Below are 21,202 nucleotides of genomic sequence, written 5' to 3' on the forward strand. Positions count from 1 at the left end.
GCCTGTTTCGCTTCCTCGCTTTTTAGCAGCTCATATTCCTCCGTTATTTCCAGGAGCTCATCGATCGTCTTAAACTCGCTGCGCTTGACGAAGAGGCGGTATTCAACGCGTAGGCCATCGTATATTCGTTCGATGTGGTTTTCCTTACACATTGTCGGGTGCTGGCGGATCAGTGTTTCTAATGCGAGGATGTAGTCTTTGGCTTTTCACGGCCGTGTTGCTTTCGTTGTCGGATGGCCTCTTCCAAATGTCGAAGATGACGCTTGGGCAGGAAAAAATTTTGCACCTCCGTTCGAAAATCGCTCCATTGGTTGACTTTTTGTTTACGGATGCGGTACCATTGGAGTGCTTTGCCACGTAGAAGTTCCGGCAACGTTGGGAGGAGCCGGTCGACGGGGATGAGGTAACATTTAGTAAGCTCCTCTATCCTCTCCAGAAATTCGTGCAGCGACTCTTCACCCGAAAAATGCAAATCCCAGCGGCGAACGGTGTTCATCAGCTCACCGTCGCTCATTTCGTCTCGCTTCGGTGGTGCGCGTTCTCTCTCATGCGCATGCGGTTGGAGACTATGAATCTGGATCGAAGGGCTCGGCTTTGTTGTTCGCTGGGGTAGCATAACGGATTTCCCCTCTTCTTCATTCACTTCCCTTTCCAGCTCCTTTAGCAGGTCTTCACTTGATTTTCTCGCGCGTTTCGCTCGTACGTAAATGCTCAGTGCGCGGCGCAGCTCGGCTACGGTTTGGCCTTCGACGGGGACTCGGTGTTCCTTACACTCCTCTATCAGTCTCTCCATTTTCAGCAAGTAGATCCAATTGAGCGAGTCGGTGGTCAGCGTTGTACCTTCGGGGGCCGGTGTGTTTTTTGTTTCTGATGGTGTGTTCGTCGAACCCGCCCCGGCAGTGTTGGTGGTTGTTGTATTTGGTTTTCCACGTTCGTTTGCGGAGGAGGGTTCCTGCTCGGGCGCCATTTACAGTGAGTTGGCGTACTGTGTGCATATTATTGTTATCGCCAAATGCTATTCGCATGCATTGGTATGTAGCTGCTGCTGTTGGCTACCTGTTAATGTACTATGTATATATACTCTCAGGCGTAGGTGAAAAAGGGTTAGAGAGGGGTCTCAGGCGTAGGAGGGAAAGGGTTACAGTGGGGGTCATACTATTGTAACGCTACGTTACACCACTTTCCTACAGAAGATAAGCTACCGAGAGAGCGATTTTTTTTCCCCACGAATCTTCTGCTTATGCCTTATTGTTATCGATTTTCCACTCCATATATTGAGTTAAAAGTCAGTCAACTTCATAATCTGCTTCAATGGCCGTAGACTTAGTAATCTTATATCAAACTTAAAACATAAATTCAAGAAAAAATTCAGCAGTTTTTGCCAGTGCGCTTATTCTCGCTTATAAATTGAACTGCGCCAATAAAATGCATTGAACCATTGGCATAAGAAATTGACAGTAATAAATTCAAATTGAAAAACGATGTGAAGAAAAGAGTTAAAAATTGCAGTCTTGTTCTCGAAGCATATCAAGAAATCAATGCATGCAAGTTATACAATATTCACAATCGTTAAAGTAGAAGAACACTCTATAGAACCAATAATAATATTTGATAGTGTTACAGTGGTAGCAATAAAATTTGCGCAGTTATCGATTGCCAATGTTACCCAGCAGACAAAACTCAAAGTAGTCAGCAAACATGCTAGTTCATTGGCTATAATTTTGCTGGGCTATTCATACTAGTTGCTGTTTGAATAGTTTATTGACTGGAAGTTGTCTAGGTTATTCATATAAGTCAGGTTTTGAATAGTTTTTTGACTAAAATTGTGTGGCGTAATTCATACTAGTTAGTATTTCATTTGTATTTTCTCTGCCGAATTCGATGAAATCGCTAACGCTTTCTGCAGACAGTTAGCAATACATACTTCAGTTAACAAGGCTAGGCACATACCACCTCACCGTTTCTTCTGCAGATTAAAGAAGCCATTAAAAGGGCCACGCATATACTTCCCCCATTTAATTGCTTTTTTTTTTTTATTTTTCCCTTAGACCGCCTACATAATTTAAAACTCAAAAATCCCAACAATCTCAAAAGGGACTAGCCGCGGGCCATTCTCTATACGAATAAGTGTATGAATTTTTTTAATATTTGTATGCACATGTGCAGCTTAATTTAAAATGCATGAGTGCTTGAATTCCAGATGTTGTTAGTGATTGAATGAAGTGGCTTGGCATTGATAATATCTTATACGATTTTATGTTTGATTCTTAGTGCATAAATTTATTTGGACATATATATATGCCTAAGGAAGTGAGTTTTACAATAAGCCCAGAAAAGTCAATCGTCTTAAGAAGGAATAAGAAAACGACACTGATGATGACCCAACGACGAAACCGGTTTGTCTCGAAAACAAATTTGACAAGGGATGACGCGAAATTGTTCCAATATACATCGAATAAAAAAAGTTGCACGCCTGACTGATAAACTTTGCATAAAGTTAATCATAATCTAAACAGGAGCTTTTCCTTGGCATCAAAGTTGAAATTACGTCGGAAACTAGTATAATTTTTTATAATATGGGCTCGTAAGCCTTAAAGACAAACATAACATGCAAAAAAAAAAAAACAAATGTGCGTTTGTACGCTGTAAGCCAAACAATAGCACACGCTTTCAACGATATCACATTGTTGTTGTTATTTCATCATATCACATTGTTCAATTAGACCATATATTCGAGAAGCATATCTATCCATGTTTGTAAGTATGTATGCATTTGCCTTTCATTTTGTTTTGATTTCGTCTTCACATATACATATGTTGATTCATGCTCACAGGTGAATGCAACCAAACCGATTAAAGCGGGATGCACCTTTCCAAATAAACAAAAATAATAAAATTTCGTATGTTTGTGATTATATATACATATTTTTTCTGTACTACGGTGCAGTAGGGGCGGTTGAATGGTCTAAAATATTGTATCCCAATTTTAATCAGTATAACAGTATAACATAGTAGCAGCGATAATAAATGTTAGAAGCAACAGAATCGATTGAATATTCCTTTTTTTAATAAATCTGTATAGGAATGACATACATTTTTTAAAGTAAAGTTTCATCTGTAGTCTGGAATTGTTGAGTTGCATTATAAGAGAGCATATCTCACTACCGCATAATTTGTTTATTATCGATCTAACTATGTTTGTAGCCAACGATTACCCACTAATATATACTACCTACCAAAATATTTCAATAAAGTGCTTGATTTGCATTTGGGTTACCTGAAAAGATAAAGTAAAATTTAAATTTTGATTAGGTCGGGAATTATAATGTAATATTTATTTTTAATATATTAGTGACGGAATTTTTCAACTTCAAGGTGGTGTGTTTTTTTTTTTTTTTTGCAAAATATAATGCTTACAACTGTTCTTTGATGTTGTTGTGGTTGTTGTTATAGCAGTGCATCGCCCCATCCAATAGGTGCGACCGATCACTAATTGTCATCAATATCCTCTAAAGGGAGTCCAAGGAAATTTGCTGTTTCTACAGGGGTGGACCATAATGAGAGGAGTGTTAGAGGCGTTGGTTCCACATTACAATTAAAGAGATGGTTGGTGTCATGTGGGGACACATTGCAAGCGGGGCATACATTTTGTACGTCGGGGTTGATTCTGGATAGATAAGAGTTTAACCTGTTACAGTATCCAAAATGAAGTTGAGCTAGAGTAACTCGCGTTTCCCTGGGGAGTATGCGTTCCTTTTCCGCAAGTTTTGGGTACCGTTCTTTGAGTACTGGGTTCACCGGGCAATTCCTGGCAGTAACCCCACTGTTTTTTGATAGTTTTCTATTGTGGCGGGAATAAGCAATTTCGATACATCACTATCACGCTAGTAAATAAATGCTACACAATAACAACAAGCCATATACACACACATACATAGAAGGCAACGAAGATCAGTTTACCTACATAACCATCAGCTAAGAGCGAAGAGAATATTTCACACACACAGCAACAGCAGCTGACAGCGAAGAGAATATTTCACATACATGTTAACTACTGATATACATGTAGGTAGCCAAAGCCAATAAGAGCTACATAAATGTGAAATAAATAAGCAAGTAATCGAGGCGGCTGTTCGCGAAAAATCTAGGCGCTGGGATAAATAGGTGAACGGGGTGAACTGAGAGTATAAAGGCAGCGAAGTCCAAGCGCTAGCGAAGGTCAATCAGTTTCATTTTAACTCGCCGTAAGTGAAGCACACGAGTAATCTAATTGTAAATTACTACTGCCAAAGCAGTATAATCAAGAATTTTGTTCCCGATTTCGTTCCTTCTGCCTCTTCCTTTTCCATATAATTTAATAACACTTTAACTCTAAATCTTGTTTTTTCATATATTTTTCTTCCTACCTCCTCTGCTCCTTTAAGGCTTTATGTTATTTACACAACTTCTTTCCTTCCATTTCCTCCTTCCGTCTCTTCTAATTTCTCTATATCTTTTTGTAGGAAAATGGAAAAATGGATTCGACGTAAATTGGATGAGAAACGCTCTTCGTATATATATAGCGCATTTTATTTATTTATTTCCTTTTTTAGAGACAAGCTAATTTGCTTTGACAAAATTTTCTGTGCACAAGAAGTTTACTTGTATTACAAGGTTTGTATGTTTTCAGAAATGTTGACTGAGTTGATTGTTACTGTTATCACCCAGCGTTTTAAAGGGCTTAGAACACAACTGTCTAAAATACTGAAATGAATGAAGGCGTGGAAAATCTTATTTCCGAAGCAGCCAAGGTTCTGGTGTTCCGAAGTTTTTCATGAAACTGATACGTGGAGGCTGGATAACCAAAAAGGTTGAATGTGGTCATATTATATTATTTTCGAGATAGTCGGGCTTTTACTTGTGCCTGTTAGCAGAACCTACCGAATCTATATGCTGCAAAGGACCATCAACATCGACAACACTAGCCAAAAGTGGCGCTACAAAAACTACAACTACTGTTAGCTTATAGAGAAAAAAAATTCCAGTCGAACAAATAGTGATCGGAAAATATGTTAAACTCCATTATCCTGTCCGGGGGTAGTTTCTAAGCCAGCCACATCAATTCCAACAACAATGTTGTGGACACTGAGCTTGCTGATCTCTTTTGAGTCTAAGGCAGTTAAGAATGTTTTTTTATAAACTTACTAAATAGAGAAGCTTCAAAATCAGGAAGCACTTCTGAAACAACCAATTTAACTAAGGTTCAGTCCCTACTTCAGATATGGAAGCAACAAACCCTGGAAATATGACAGATTTTTGGAAGAGTTTTTAAGATGAAGAGCGTAGAAGGTATACAATTGTTACTGCTAAATACAAAAATACTCAAATGTGCAAATATCTGCACGAGAAATTGTGTAAAGTACTAATTTTACTGAAGTGTTAAGAATTCAGTAACTCCACTAAACAACAAGTACACTCTTACGCCCCTCCACGGCAAGGAATTTCGATATGAACTACTTCATATTTATCTAGCTGAATGTACCATATGTTGCCAAATTTCGAAGTCCTCTCTTACTTTTCGTTAATTCTGTACTCTGTTCCGGTAGGTTTTTGTATTTTCTGTAATATTTTCTTAAAAATTTATTTAAAATTTTCGTGCGCACGCTCTGATTGGCCTAATTTCACTTTAAGCTACTGCTCGATATCATTTGTAATACTAACACTACATAGTCCAGGAAATGGCACAAACAAAACTTTACGAGCATACACGCGAGTACCATAATCCAATTTAAAATTTACAACATAAATATTTGAAATAAAAAAAGTCAATGTCTCACTTTCTTTCTTTCTTATCCGACTTTGACATTTATTTTCATGTATTTTATTTGTGAGAGCCGTTATTCGGATTGGGATATAAAATTTTGTAACAAAATTAGGGATGCTCGAAATTCATTTCTGACGTATGGTCCCATGGACAATATTACTCAGTATGACCCATAGATTAAGAAACTGGATGTGCACCTAAAGCTTTTTCCCCCATTTTTTACAAATTTTAAAGTGTCCCACCAGGAAATGCTATGTCAACAATATTAAAATTAATAAATTATAATCTGCTACGAAACATGGCCATATTTGTGGCTTCGATTGTATTCAGTTCATTGGCATATTGCACGCAACTCTGTAAAGATGAAAAATTCATCCCTATTGTGGTTCCGAATATTGTCAATGTTTGAGATTTCGCACAACTAAATATATATTTTGCAAGGCAAGTGTTGTGTTTTAAAATAACATTTGGAAAATGAATCCACAGAATATTGAATTCGCATTAAACACATTAAACATATTAATTGTTAGCCTGTTTCATAAAAATATTTGTTATAAATAAATGAGTTTAAAAAGTTTAATTCTATCTAAAAATTATTTCGCCGAATGAGCAACCCATACAAATATATAGGTGTTTCTTATTTTTAAATGTCGCGGCAAATTTTTAAAAAGCCCAGGATTAATGGCTCAAATTTGAGGTTTGTCCCGGGAATACGAAATAAAAATTTGGCAACCCTAATAGTTATGTAAATGTAAGTCAGGGTTGTTAAATATATTTCTAATTTTAAATTAATGGATTCAGTAGGAATGAGAAATTTGCATACTCTTTAAGACCAATCGTATAGAGCGAGCCGGGTTTTGGCACCATCGATTGGATCATGATTAACAAATTTTTATGGAAAGAAAACTCTAGTGTTATATCAATATAATTTATGTTTAAGGCATTGATTCGCTTATTCGATGAACGTTGCTTTTAGTTTAGTACATACCAGAGGAAGAATGCCTCTAAACCAAAGCTCACAATGATTTTTGTTGCCCAACCCTTTTCCAAAAGATTCAAAATTTGTATGTATTTCAGAAAAAGCCACTCGGTTTGACAATATCCCAGCACCTGGCTTAAAATTCTTAAATCCCTCTGATATACCACAGCCATTATTTAAGGCGTGTGCGTCGCTTATTTGTTTCTTCAGTACGTTAAGTTATTTTGGATACATGAATCCAGTCTTGACAAGACAATCCATAAAACTATTTTGTATAGTGTTAATACTAAAGTTTCGCCTACAAGTCGCCATGACGTTTGAAAAGAATATAGGGGCTTTATTGTTGATCGACGGCCGGTTCTTTTTATATTTACCATAATCCTCTTCACTTAATTAGAAAAACCTAATTGTGATAAATAAGAGTTTGTTTAATAACGGTTCCTGGTCTATGCATTTAGGGGTTTGTAATGTGACCTAGGATGGAATCTGAAATGGCTGGCGTATTACTAAGAGCTTCCTTAATTAACCAGAGACATGGTGCCCAGTGTGATTATGTTCAACTTGCCAATTCTGGCTGTCTGGACTTTTTTAATCACTTTTCTTATGTGAGAGTTAAACTTTGAATTGAATGAACCTTTGCGCTGTTTCTGTTAAGATTCCAACAAACATATCACTAATTTTGATACCTTTGACTTGCTCTTCCCAATCTCGCATTTTATTTCAAATACCATAATTCGAGCGTATGGCTGGAAAATACGTCGTAGAATTCCTTTTACATATGCTGATGGAAATAGCGTCCATTCCGACATAATTATTAGTCGATCAAATCGTATTCAGTGTTACTCGGAAGCACGTCTATCCCGACAACATATTCTGATATACTTAGGATTATATAATTGAAATTATAATTATTACTTATGTTTTTTCCTGCATGTTGTAGTTTCCAACTATAAAAAAGGAAGATAGTTGGAAAATTATTAATTTTGAACCTGTCAACAAACGTCTACTATGGTACATGGAATCCCGTTTGTGCCGACATATTCATGCGAGAAAGGAATTATATACTGAAACTTAATAATTTCAATCCAATGAACCTTCTAAGGTGTTTGGAATCTCGTCCATCTCGACATTATCAAGAATGAAATTTTGAATTCATTTGCACTACGTACAAAGTATCTTAAAACTTAACCTACTAGCTATGTAAGCTTGTTTCTGTTTTCATATATAATAATCTGTTACTGAATATCACTTAAAAAGTTCAATTAATTTGTAGATGAAAAGACTTCGTTAGTACCAAATACTGATGGAGTGCTATATGCAAACACGAGACCAGAAAACTAAGTTTTTTAAATTAAAAAAATAATATCGAGCTATGTCAGAAGAGTTTTGTCGGTTTCCTTTCAGCAACAATCAATACCAGAAACAAGTTAGTATTTTACTATCGATGTTTGCCGAAAAAAAAACTGTCATTGAGTTATTGGCTGTTAATTCGGAGCTTTCGGCATCCTTTTGATTTCTTCTCGGCTTATAATCGACAGATTACAGATGTGTCAGAGATTTTATAATGAAGTTTTATCGCTATCTGTTTCATAGTAAACCCATAAGTCATTGATAATAACTCAATAATGTTCCGAGCTAAAATTGGTAACACTCCGTTAACAAACCGATAACTTTTTGAAAAAAAGTGAACTACTTTTCAATAGCCAGTCGAAAACATGCACATAGCAAATCGAAGACTGTTGGATAAAACCTGACTAACATTTCAACAGCCAATAACTTTCTAAAACATATCGATAATTTTCGATTACTAACCGATTCATTTTCGATAACACGCCCATAAAAAGGATGTTTTCGATAGAAAACCAATACGAAAATTTTCCGATAACAAATCGATTACACCCTGATATCAAATCAGTAATACTCCGATAAAAAATTGATACATTTTTAATAACATATTGATGATATGTTTGATAAATAATCAACAAATTTTCGGTACCAAACCATTTAATTGTGGACAAACCATCGATGAACTTTGCTTTTTTACCTCCTTTTACCTTCAATTTGCTTTGCTTGCCTACCGATTTGTTGTCTGATTTCGCTCATATCAACTCCACAACGTACATTATTCCCACATTGTGCTAGTGTTTGGCGATTAGATTATATATATCGCCACATGTAGCATACCACTTACAACGACAGCGCTTACGATAACATTCTGGACTCCCTCATACCGAGCTAAGAATTTTGAACATCAAAAAAAAAAAAAAAATAAGTTACAATTACTCCGATATGGTGAGCCCAAGTAATGATATACTTGAACTATAGACAGTTTATTCCGTTCAGAAAATTATTTTCGTTGTTCTCAGCATCACCGTAAAATAATGTGTTCCTTTTACAAAATATTTTCCACTGAATAACATAAAGGGTACCATTACCAACTAATTTAGCTTTTTTGCAGTCCGCGAGGTTATTTAAGTCGAAAGCTGGCGTCTATGAATGAAACATTAACGTTCAATATCTTCCAGAATAGAAAACGCAATGAGTAGATACATAATTTGATATTATTTTAAAATTAGCTTCACAGTCACTTTTTTATCGTTGAGTGAAAATTAAATTTTGACTCTTGAAATAAACTAGGAGTTATGCTCTATTCAACTTTTTTCGTATAATTGTAGTAATCAAGACATGATATCGGAAAAAAAATCGAACGATAAGAAGTAAGGAAGGCTAATTTCGGGTGTAAGCGAACATTACATACTCAGCTGAGAGCTTTGGAGACAAATGTTGGAGTTGATATAGTTTACTTATATACTGTAAAGATATCCAACTTTTTATTAAAATTTTACTTAAACAATTTTTTTTTAAGTGGGCGTGATCGTTATCCGATTTTGCTAATTTTCATTTAGAACACATATAGTAATAGGAGTAACGTTCCTGCCAAATTTCATCATGATATCTTGTGAGGACCAAATAAAACCTCATTAATTTGGCCCACAGAAAACGACCCCACATTATATGGATCACAACCATTAACACAACATTAACACAACAAGCGGTCACAAAAGGCCCTAGCAACACGACCAACCGACAAGTCTCAGCAACACAACGAGCAGTCGCAACCAGTGCGCGGACTTTTAAAAAGAGAATGTTGGTAGACGAAAAATGAAAATAGTGGTAGAAGTTGGTAGATTTTTTTTCCAAGAAAACAATAGCTACAATTTATGTTTGTACAACACAATTCATAATTTATTGTAAAACAAATAAAGCACAATTCACGGAAATGACACTTAAAAAAACATTTAAACAAAACAAAAAAATACATGTAAATTTATATATACATAGCTTATGCCTATATGATACTTGCTTTTTTCCTGTATCTTGAGCGTGAAATACCGACGAAAATATACGCCTAATTACCACATAATTTTTGCAATGTACCAAAAATACTGCCACAAAATAACCGACTTAGGTTTATTATCGTTTACTTAAAAATTTTTTTATTTTCGTTCACAAGAAACTGATGAAAATAGCGCAGGAAAATATTTGCGTGCACACTTACTACATTTATTTCATAAGCAAATTTATTTCTTGTCTGGATTTGTGCACAAATTTTACAAAATTGGTTAGTTTGGTTAGTGTCAACTCTTAATGTTATTTGGGTGTGCTAGGCAATTAAATACGTTTACCTAAATGATCGCAGTACTTGGTTTCAATGCGAACATATTGAAATGTATAGAAAATGAAAATGGGTTAAAAAGTTGGTAAATCCACCAATAAAGTGGTAAAGTCCGTGCACTGGTGGCAACATTTAACAGCAACACGGTGACCATGGCACGCAACCATCTGAGATAGCAACACCAAACACAACAGCCATAAAAGGAGCGACACAGCAGCACAGCAGTCAGTCAGCACGGAGCTGTGGTTGTGACCGGAGCTACCAGTGAAACGCACCTCGAATGTGTCGGTTCTACTACCAAGAGAGATCGTTTCATAGGAGTGAGTCGTGGCTTCAAGTTGTGAATGTGGCGGTTATACCACCAAACACCTTTTGAGACTTCTTTCACACCCGTGAACAGGTGACGTCCGCTTGCCTGCGTCGACGCGTACCGCCCTGCGACAGTAATAAACCGCAGCGACACGACCGCCCTAACGCCAGCAAGACGCCGACGCAAGGCGCGACGGAAGGTAGCAGCAGAAAGAGGCGCCGACGTAAGGCACGACAGAGCACCGCAGTAGAGCAAGGCGTCTACGGAAGTTGCGACAGAGCATCGCCTCAGCGACATAGGTAGACGCCGGCATAAGGCGTGGCAGAGAATCGTAACGCAATACAAGCAGACGCCGACGTAAGGCGCGACAGAGCACCGCAGCAGAGAGAGACGCCACCATAAGGCGCGACAGGGCACAGACGCCACATATTAAAGGGATCCGTCTAACGGAATACGGTTGGACCGTTAAGGCCCGCCACCACAGTCGACGATACCGCAAGATTGTCTAAGTGAATTTGCAAATGAAGAACAAAAATACGTTTCTTTTATATTATAGTATTTAAGCAATCAATCAATAAAGTGAAGTATTACATTAAAACGATTTGCAAGGTGCCCTTAAATAAAAACTTATTGTAAACGAACCCCGAACATGACGAGTAAACCCTAGCAACTATTAAAGAAGCAACGGGGCTACGGAAAAGCTTCGTAACAATCTTCAACAGCCAAATTAAGCCTTGGAAAACTTTTAAATTACCATCTTTCAAACGTGGGCGGTACCACGTCCATTGTCTAAACTTTTACTAAGTTTCTATACTGCGTCATAAGGTCAACCCACCTACCAAGTTTCATCGTTTTAACCGGCTTTGGTAATGATTATCGCAATTTTCGGTTTTTGGAAATTTTCGATATTGAAAAAGGGGCGTAGTTATAGTCCGATTTCGTTCATTTTAAACAGCGATGAGATGAGTGCCCAGGAACTCACATACCAAAGTTCATTAAGACCCCTCAAAATTTGCTGAAGTTATCGTGTTGACGGACAGACGGACGGACATGGCTGAATTAATTTCTTTTTTCGAGCAGATCATTTTGATATATGGAAGTCTATATGTATCTCGATTAGTTTATGCCGTTACGGGGTACCGTTATGCGAATAAAATTAATATACTTTGTGAGCTCTGCTCAGCTGAGTATAAAAATTGGCCTTCCCTAATGTAACATTGTACACATAAATAAACATTAATAGCAGTATAAAATTACGCTGCTATCCGCAAAACTTTTTAAAGCAACATTCGGTTGTTCTCTTTAAATTAGTTTCAGGTATTTAGCAAAGTATCTTTGTGTTGTCGCAACAAATACATAAACAAAGGGAATATTTTCGACAGCGAGTCAGGCAAAAAACAAAGCCTCAAAAAAATGCAAATTTAAATACATTTTGTGAATAAAAACAAAAGCTTACGCACATTGAAAGTAAAATTTATTTTCTAAGGTCATTACCTGTGCTTGGAAAACTTTTGTTGTTGTATTTGTTCTTATGAAAATTTATGCAAAACGTGGGCAAATAAGTAAGTGTATTTGTGGATGTCTCAACTGTTTTTAAAGTGTCTATAGCTTCAAGGTTATTTATTTGTCTGTTGAATGCGCCTTACTAAACGAAGAAGTTAATAAGTGAGTGAGAGTTTTCTCCAAAGGCAAGTAAAAGTGATTCTAGAGTGTGTTTCGTAGCATCATTTATAACAAATGCCAGATATGAAACTTTTAAACAGAAAAGTTGGCTGAAAGTCATTGAAACAAACAAATATATAGATAACGTTTACATTGTACTCTTTGCATTTAAGTGGTATAGTTGTAATTACAGATTCTTGCGATCACAGATGAATTAAAGTTTAAAGTGTACTTATGTAGGGACTAAGAAGCACTACTCATATTTTTTAAGCAAATATCTATAGCGTTTAATAGAAATACTTAAGAAAGTTTTGCACTAACTTTAAGAAAGCAACTAAATTCAAACTTTAGCTTATCCATGATTCGTTAATGACCACAAACCAAGATAAGAGATATTTCTAGAGTGCTATAACGCAGTTAAAAGTTGCTCACATTCATTCCCATAAGTTGGGTTTTGGCAGAGTTTGCGATTTTATTACTAATTGGCTGCCAAAGAAGAAAGTTAACTTAATGGTTATGTTTTGGTTCTTTGGGGGTTGAACAATATGCGAAGACTTTTGATAGAAGCAATACGATGGAAATTTTAATAACTAGGAGCGATAAGTTGTGCTTCTTGATGGCTATGGTATTAGTTTTAACTTTTGCGATTGTCAACTAGATGTTCAATTCTACCTAGGAATATAATATAATACCATCTGCAATGTTTTAACAAATATCATTGTGTAATAAAAGTGTTGTTGTTTAACACTTAACCAGTTAAGAACTGACAACATGCCTCTGATGGGCGTGTCATAGCGCTTACAAAGAATAAATCTCATTGTTCGATTTTGTTGCTTTTGAAATTTATAAATTTGGCTATCATTCATTGTAAAAAATATGATTGGACAGTACTTTAAAAGAGATTCAATGATTGCTCTGTATACCATTATTTTGTACTTCCTCTTTAGAAATTTTCAAATGCTTGATACTCTTTCTATAGTTTGATGGTTTATATTTATGTTACTAAGGTCATTTGCATCGAAATTTCTTCTCGATATGACCATCAATTTTGTTTTGCTTATATTAAGTTTAAGTTTGTTCAAACACAGCCACTTATAGATCTCATCCAAATCACATTGTAGCTTTGCAGCCATCTCAATTATTTTCAGGTAGGAGGGACCCTGCAAACTGCACCAGCTATCACGGAATTAACCGTAGTAGCATTGCGTACGAGGTTCGATGAAACGTTTTGTGCGGATCACTAAGGTCCACTGTACCTGATAAATCTTCCAATTGACATACATCACCTCCTCGTTGATTTTAAAGCCAAATTCTATAAGACAAAAGGAAGGAATTTAATAGGGTTGTGCAAAATGACGTTGAGCAACATCAAACGAGGGTTCACTCATTGTCACCTATCATGCGATTTTTTTAATTAGATGCTGGACAAAATTATAATGGCTTCAAAAATTCACCGCACTGGAACAATATGCTTCAAGAGGTTGGAATAACTGGCGTATGCTAACGACATTGATATCATCGACCTGAGCACCCGCGCGAAAGATCTACCTACTCCAAACTTGAAAAAGAATCAGAAAATATAGCTTTTTAATAGTGAATGAGAGCCTACTGTTATCAAGAAAAGAGACAGTGCATTTGCGCTTTTGCAACCACGTTACTGTTATTCGCAGCGCTTATTTCGAAATAGTAAATAACTCGTTTATTTGGAAACAAGTATTAATGCAATCAACAAAATCTGCTTTGAAAACCAGCAAATAATCACTCTCGCAAATAACACTGTACTATGGACTATGTAGGCAATTGAAAAGTAAAGTAACCTCGCGGTAAATGAAAATCAAGCCCTACAAGTCACTTATCGTACCCGTACTTCTGTATGGTGCAGAAGCATTGACCTTAAAAGCATCAGATGAGGCGGTTCTGGCTAGGTTATGTTATGCGAATATAAGTTGAAGATGCGGCCAAATTAGTATTCTTATTGGAATCCTCCAATGGAAACAGATGGCAAGGACGGCACCGCCTCCACTGGAAGGACCAGCGGTTAGATTCGATAAAAAATGCGATAACCTCCGAAGAGATTTTAGGCCGAGCTTTTCTTACTATTTGCGTCCTGCTCTTTTTATAATGTTTCCTACAAATTGGTGAACGGAGTTCTACCCCACTTAGATGTATCTCTAATTGAAAAAACTTGTTTCTAAAATGTTGATGTTGCTTTGACCAGGCGTGGACCCAGGATCTTCGGTGTGGTAGGCAGAGCACGCTACCATCACACCAGAAAGAAAAATTTACATTTTGTGTAACCATTTGGCGACAGTTGGTCTAATTAACCCTAGTTCGGCCGACGAGTCAACGGGGTGACCTTTTCATAGTCTCCCTCCAAAAAACACATTCTAAATACATTTTTTTAACTCATTTTCCGTAACCTCTTAACTTTATTATTTTTAAGTCGAAAAGATATAATAAAGGTTTTATAATTTTAGTCATAGACAACTGTAAAGGGTTGAACACTTTTATTTTTTTTCTGGCAGTCACCGGGGTGACTGCGTCGGCCAAAAATAGGTGTAAAAATCGTCAGCCGTACTAGGGTTAAGAAGCTACTGCGTGCCTTGTTGGACGGTCATATCCATTTAAATAGTTAGTTGCCAGTTAATTAGGTAAATTTCTGGGTCGCGTCAGGCCTTCGGAAGAGCGTTTTTATTTCTCTGTTCCAGTCATTCATACTTGTTTGGATGATAGTAGTTCAACAAACTTAAGGACGTGAAGATGAAACAAATTGTGCCAAATGAAGTACGTTAAGGACATTGCAATATCCACGATCAGATTTTGCGCTGCGCGAGCTTTTGCTGCTTACGTTACTTCAAATCAACTTAAACTTTTGCAAGGTTTAAAACTGTAGACGAGAGAAATACTTTGACGCATTGTTGTATAATATCTAATCTTTTTTAAGCTTATTTTCAAAAGGTCGGGCTAGTCTTTTAATAGTGCTCGTTACCGAAACGTAATGGGTCTGTATTCGGCAAAGGACCGTCAACATCGATAACACTTCCCATGGCCTTCGGGGAGTGTCTTTAGCGCTACAAAAACAACATCGGAACTGTAGCAGCTTTTCGTGATCTGAAATCGCATTGTTAGTCTGATTAATAATGAAGAGCGTCAATGTTTCACACAATGCGCTTTATGAAACTTTAGGTGCGTTAAAAGAGGACCTACATAATGTGCAGCTATTGGTTTAGTGTACAAAAACATCATTATATTGGATTGGAAAGCGTATTGTAATACTCAATTGGGAGGTTTGGACTTGTAATGTATTTTGAAAAGAAAAAAAATTAGTCACAAATAACTGATATATTCTAACGAGCTGAGAACGCATATCCGGTTTTTTGAATCACGGCTTCAAGATTGCTTTCATTCTTTAATTTAGATTTGTATGCAGATGCGACATATTTTTTTCTAGGTAGGGGATGGGGGACTTATATATGCAACAGATTTTATTTAAGCGATAAAAACTTCAAGAAATACCTACAGAAAGACGAAAGTTGGGGCGAGTCAACGTCTGCTGGGTTTGCTTGTAAATAATATAAAATTTCGCTGGAGTGCTGATGAGTAATACCCAGTAAAGGCGAAAGTTGCTTAGAGAGGTCAATGTGGAAACAGCTACCGATATAAGGCAGGAGCTTGCAGGAAAAGAGCAGTAAAGGGTGTGTGGGCGTAAAATAAAATTTCTCTGGAGATGCCTACTATATTTATAAAGCAATATTTTTTCATGCCTTGAAAATCAGCCACTCCATGATATATATTATACTAGCAGAACCGGCAGACGTTGTTCTGCCCTAAATTTGGTCTATCTGCATACATTTTAATAAGCTTTTCCGTCTAACTCTGCCCTCCCTCCTCTACCCTTTTTCCTCGTCCTTTTATTTACTCCTCCCTCCGTCTTTTTCGCTTCATCTATCTCCATCTTCGTCTCATTCTATCTCTTTCTCAGTCTCCTTCTCTCAAGTTCTTCTTATTCTTCTTGATCCCTTATTTCCAGTCCCAGAGGGTGGTATGTATTTTGTTCTAATCCCCTTCTGAGTCTCAGTTCTAGTCCTAGTCCTAATCCCAGTCACAGTCTTCTGGTCTACTTCCCGAAAAAAACGATCGTAAATACTAATATAGGCAAATTTATATACCAAACTAATTTCATGGCAATCTTTCTATCCGTTCTCGAGTTATGGAGTGACAATCAAAATGTACACTTCTTTTTATATATATAGATATCTTTTTGCACGTGACATGGACTTGCCTCAAAGTGGAAATAATCTTCAACCTTAGGTGCAAAGCCGCTAGTACAAAAAAATAATTACTTTATTATAATAAAACTTTGCTCTTATTTCATGGAACCAATTTTTCCAGGAAAGGAAATATCGAATAACAATGCCAGAGGCTCTTGGAAATGCCACTTAATTGCCTTCATTGAATGTCAATCACTTTGAATGGACGCGAGAGTAAAATAAATAAAAAAAAAAAGAAAGTAACTGAGATAAAAATAAATGTAAAATAAATATTCACGATGTACTGATTCTTCTTCCTTTTCTTCACACAATCACAGTAATTTGCATTTCCTGTGCTTCCTTTTCTTATTTATTTTACGTTACACTGCTGTTTTTTATACAAGTTGCGTGGGGTCTAAAAAATTGTATATATTTTAGTGTGCGTACGTATGCGTGTGTGCGTATGTGTGTGCCAGTGTGTGTGCACTAAAGCGTGTAAAAAAAATAAAAATAGTAAAATTGCAGTCATTACCTTGCCTTCTGTGACCGAATAGAAAAACAGTGCACATCTGCATTCATTATGTGATATCGTTTGAAAGCAAATAAGAAATGAAAGAAAGCAGAAAGAGACAATGAAAATGCATATTTAAAATATAACAGTCAAATCTCCTTTTAAGTGTTGCTTCAATGGTTGGATGCTAGTTTTAGCGTATCTTCAGGGTGTAGGGTGACCAATAAGTTAGTGACTGTCTGCAACAAAAAATATTATGCTTTTCACGCGCATTTTAGTTGGCTCCACTATTCATTACTGATAGGGAATGAGTAAAATATAATTTCCTACCGTGGGTGTCTTGATATATGGTCTTAATATACCTTGTACTTAAAAAAAACAAGTAAGGAAGGTTAAGTTCGGGTGTAACCGAACATTACATACTCAGTTGAGAGCTATGGTGACAACATAAGGGAAAATAACCATGTAGGAAAATGAACCGAGGGAAACCCTGGAATGTGTTTGTATGACATGTGTATCAAATGAAAGGCATTAAAGAGTATTTTATGAGGGAGTGGGCCATAGTTCTATAGGTGGACGCCATTTAGGGATATAGCCATAAAGATGGATCAGGGTTGACTCTAGAATGCGTTTCTACGATATGGGTATCAAATGAAAGGTGTTAATGAGTATTTTAAAAGGGAGTAATCCTTAGTTCCATAGGTGGACGCCGTTTCGAGATATCGCCACAAAGGTGGATCATGGGTGACCCTAGAATTTGTTTGTACAATATGGGCATCAAACGAATGGTGTTAATGAGTATTTTAAAAGGGAGTGGGCCTTAGTTCTATAGGTGGACGGCGTTTCGAAATATCGCCATAAAGGTGGACCAGGGGTGACTCTAGAATGTGTTTGTACGATATGGGTATCAAATGAAAGGTGTTAATGGGTATTTTAAAAGGGAGTAATCCTCATTTCCATAGGTGGAAGCCGTTTCGAGATATCGCCATAAAGGTGGACCAGGGGTGACCCTAGAATTTGTTTGTACAATATGGGTATCAAACGAATGGTGTTAATGAGTATTTTAAAAGGGAGTAATCCTTAGTTCAATAGGTGGACGCCGTTTCGAAATATCGCCATAAAGGTGAACCAGGGGTGACTCTAGAATGTGTTTGTACGATATGGGTATCAAATTAAAGGTATTAATGAGAGTTTTAAAAGGGAGTGGGGGTTGTTGTATAGGTGGTCGCCTTTTCGAGATATCGCCATAAAGGTGGACCAGGGGTGACCCTAGAATTTGTTTGTACAATATGGGTATCAAACGAATGGTGTTAATGAGTATTTTAAAAGGGAGTAATCCTTAGTTCAATAGGTGGACGCCGTTTCGAAATATCGCCATAAAGGTGAACCAGGGGTGACTCTAGAATGCGTTTGTAAGATATGGGTATCAAATGACAGGTGTTAATGAGTATTTTAAAAGGGAGTAATCCTCAGTTCAATAGGTGGACGCCGTTTCGAAATATCGCCATAAAGGTGAACCAGGGGTGACTCCAGAATGTGTTTGTACGATATGGGTATCAAATTAAAGGTATTAATGAGAGTTTTAAAAGGGAGTGGGGGTTGTTGTATAGGTGGTCGCCTTTTCGAGATATCGCCATAAAGGTGAACCAGGGGTGACTCTAGAATGTGTTTGTACGATATGGGTATCAAATTAAAGGTATTAATGAGAGTTTTAAAAGGGAGTGGGGGTTGTTGTATAGGTGGTCGCCTTTTCGAGATATCGCCATAAAGGTGGACCAGGGGTGACCCTAGAATTTGTTTGTACAATATGGGTATCAAACGAATGGTGTTAATGAGTATTTTAAAAGGGAGTAATCCTTAGTTCAATAGGTGGACGCCGTTTCGAAATATCGCCATAAAGGTGAACCAGGGGTGACTCCAGAATGTGTTTGTACGATATGGGTATCAAATTAAAGGTATTAATGAGAGTTTTAAAAGGGAGTGGGGGTTGTTGTATAGGTGGTCGCCTTTTCGAGATATCGCCATAAAGGTGGACCAGGGGTGACCCTAGAATTTGTTTGTACAATATGGGTATCAAACGAATGGTGTTAATGAGTATTTTAAAAGGGAGTAATCCTTAGTTCAATAGGTGGACGCCGTTTCGAAATATCGCCATAAAGGTGAACCAGGGGTGACTCCAGAATGTGTTTGTACGATATGGGTATCAAATTAAAGGTATTAATGAGAGTTTTAAAAGGGAGTGGGGGTTGTTGTATAGGTGGTCGCCGTTTCGAGATATCGCCATAAAGGTGGACCAGGGGTGACCCTAGAATTTGTTTGTACAATATGGGTATCAAACGAATGGTGTTAATGAGTATTTTAAAAGGGAGTAATCCTTAGTTCAATAGGTGGACGCCGTTTCGAAATATCGCCATAAAGGTGAACCAGGGGTGACTCTAGAATGCGTTTGTAAGATATGGGTATCAAATGACAGGTGTTAATGAGTATTTTAAAAGGGAGTAATCCTCAGTTCAATAGGTGGACGCCGTTTCGAAATATCGCCATAAAGGTGAACCAGGGGTGACTCCAGAATGTGTTTGTACGATATGGGTATCAAATTAAAGGTATTAATGAGAGTTTTAAAAGGGAGTGGGGGTTGTTGTATAGGTGGTCGCCTTTTCGAGATATCGCCATAAAGGTGGACCAGGGGTGACTCTAGAATGTGTTTGTACGATATGGGTATCAAATGAAAGGTATTAATGAGAGTTTTAAAAGGGAGTGGGGGTTGTTGTATAGGTGGTCGCCTTTTCGAGATATCGCCATAAAGGTGGACCAGGGGTGACTCTAGAATATGTTTGTACGATATGGGTATCAAATGACAGGTGTTAATGAGTATTTTAAAAGGGAGTAATCCTCAGTTCCATAGGTGGACGCCGTTTCGAAATATCGCCATAAAGGTGAACCAGGGGTGACTCTAGAATGTGTTTGTACGATATCGGTATCAAATAACAGGTGTTAATGAGTATTTTAAAAGGGAGTAATCCTCAGTTCCATAGGTGGACGCCGTTTCGAAATATCGCCATAAAGGTGAACCAGGGGTGACTCTAGAATGCGTTTGTAAGATATGGGTATCAAATGACAGGTGTTAATGAGTATTTTAAAAGGGAGTAATCCTCAGTTCAATAGGTGGACGCCGTTTCGAAATATCGCCATAAAGGTGAACCAGGGGTGACTCTAGAATGTGTTTGTACGATATGGGTATCAAATTAAAGGTATTAATGAGAGTTTTAAAAGGGAGTGGGGGTTGTTGTATAGGTGGTCGCCTTTTCGAGATATCGCCATAAAGGTGGACCAGGGGTGACTCTAGAATGTGTTTGTACGATATGGGTATCAAATGAAAGGTATTAATGAGAGTTTTAAAAGGGAGTGGGGGTTGTTGTATAGGTGGTCGCCTTTTCGAGATATCGCCATAATGGTGGACCAGGGGTGACTCTAAAATGCGTTTGTACGATATGGGTATCAAATCAAAGGTGTTAATGAGTATTTTAAAAGGGAGTAATCCTCAGTTCCATAGGTGGACGCCGTTTCGAGATATCGCCATAAAGGTGGACCAGAGGTGACCCTAGAATTTGTTTGTACAATATGGGTATCAAACGAAAGGTGTTAATGAGTATTTTAAAAGGGAGTAATCCTTAGTTCTATAGGTGGACGCAGTTTCGAAATATCGCCATAAAGGTGAACCAGGGGTGACTCTAGAATATGTTTGTACGATATGGGTATCAAATGACAGGTGTTAATGAGTATTTTAAAAGGGAGTAATCCTCAGTTCCATAGGTGGACGCCGTTTCGAAATATCGCCATAAAGGTGGACCAGGGGTGACTCTAGAATAAGTTTGTACGATATGGGTATCAAATGACAGGTGTTAATGAGTATTTTAAAAGGGATTAATCCTCAGTTCCATAAGTGGAAGCCGTTTCGAGATATCGCCATAAAGGTGGACCAGGGGTGACCCTAGAATTTGTTTGTACAAT

General features: G+C 37.3%; 1 protein-coding gene across 4 annotated transcripts in view; it reads right to left on the minus strand.

Annotated features, from left to right (window-relative positions):
* Window positions 1–3,222: 3,222 nt before the first annotated feature.
* Window positions 3,223–21,202, minus strand: part of LOC137240890 (uncharacterized) — a 144,637-nt gene continuing 126,657 nt past the window's right edge. For all 4 annotated transcript variants that reach the window (XM_067767825.1, XM_067767824.1, XM_067767823.1 and 1 more), the window contains exon 3: window positions 3,223–3,277. In XM_067767825.1, the coding sequence (XP_067623926.1) occupies window positions 3,246–3,277 (32 nt within the window). In that variant the 3' untranslated portion in view covers window positions 3,223–3,245. The remainder of the gene's footprint in view (window positions 3,278–21,202) is intronic.

This window comes from Eurosta solidaginis, chromosome 2 (assembly GCF_040869045.1).
Source record: "Eurosta solidaginis isolate ZX-2024a chromosome 2, ASM4086904v1, whole genome shotgun sequence".
NCBI lineage: Eukaryota > Metazoa > Arthropoda > Insecta > Diptera > Tephritidae > Eurosta > Eurosta solidaginis.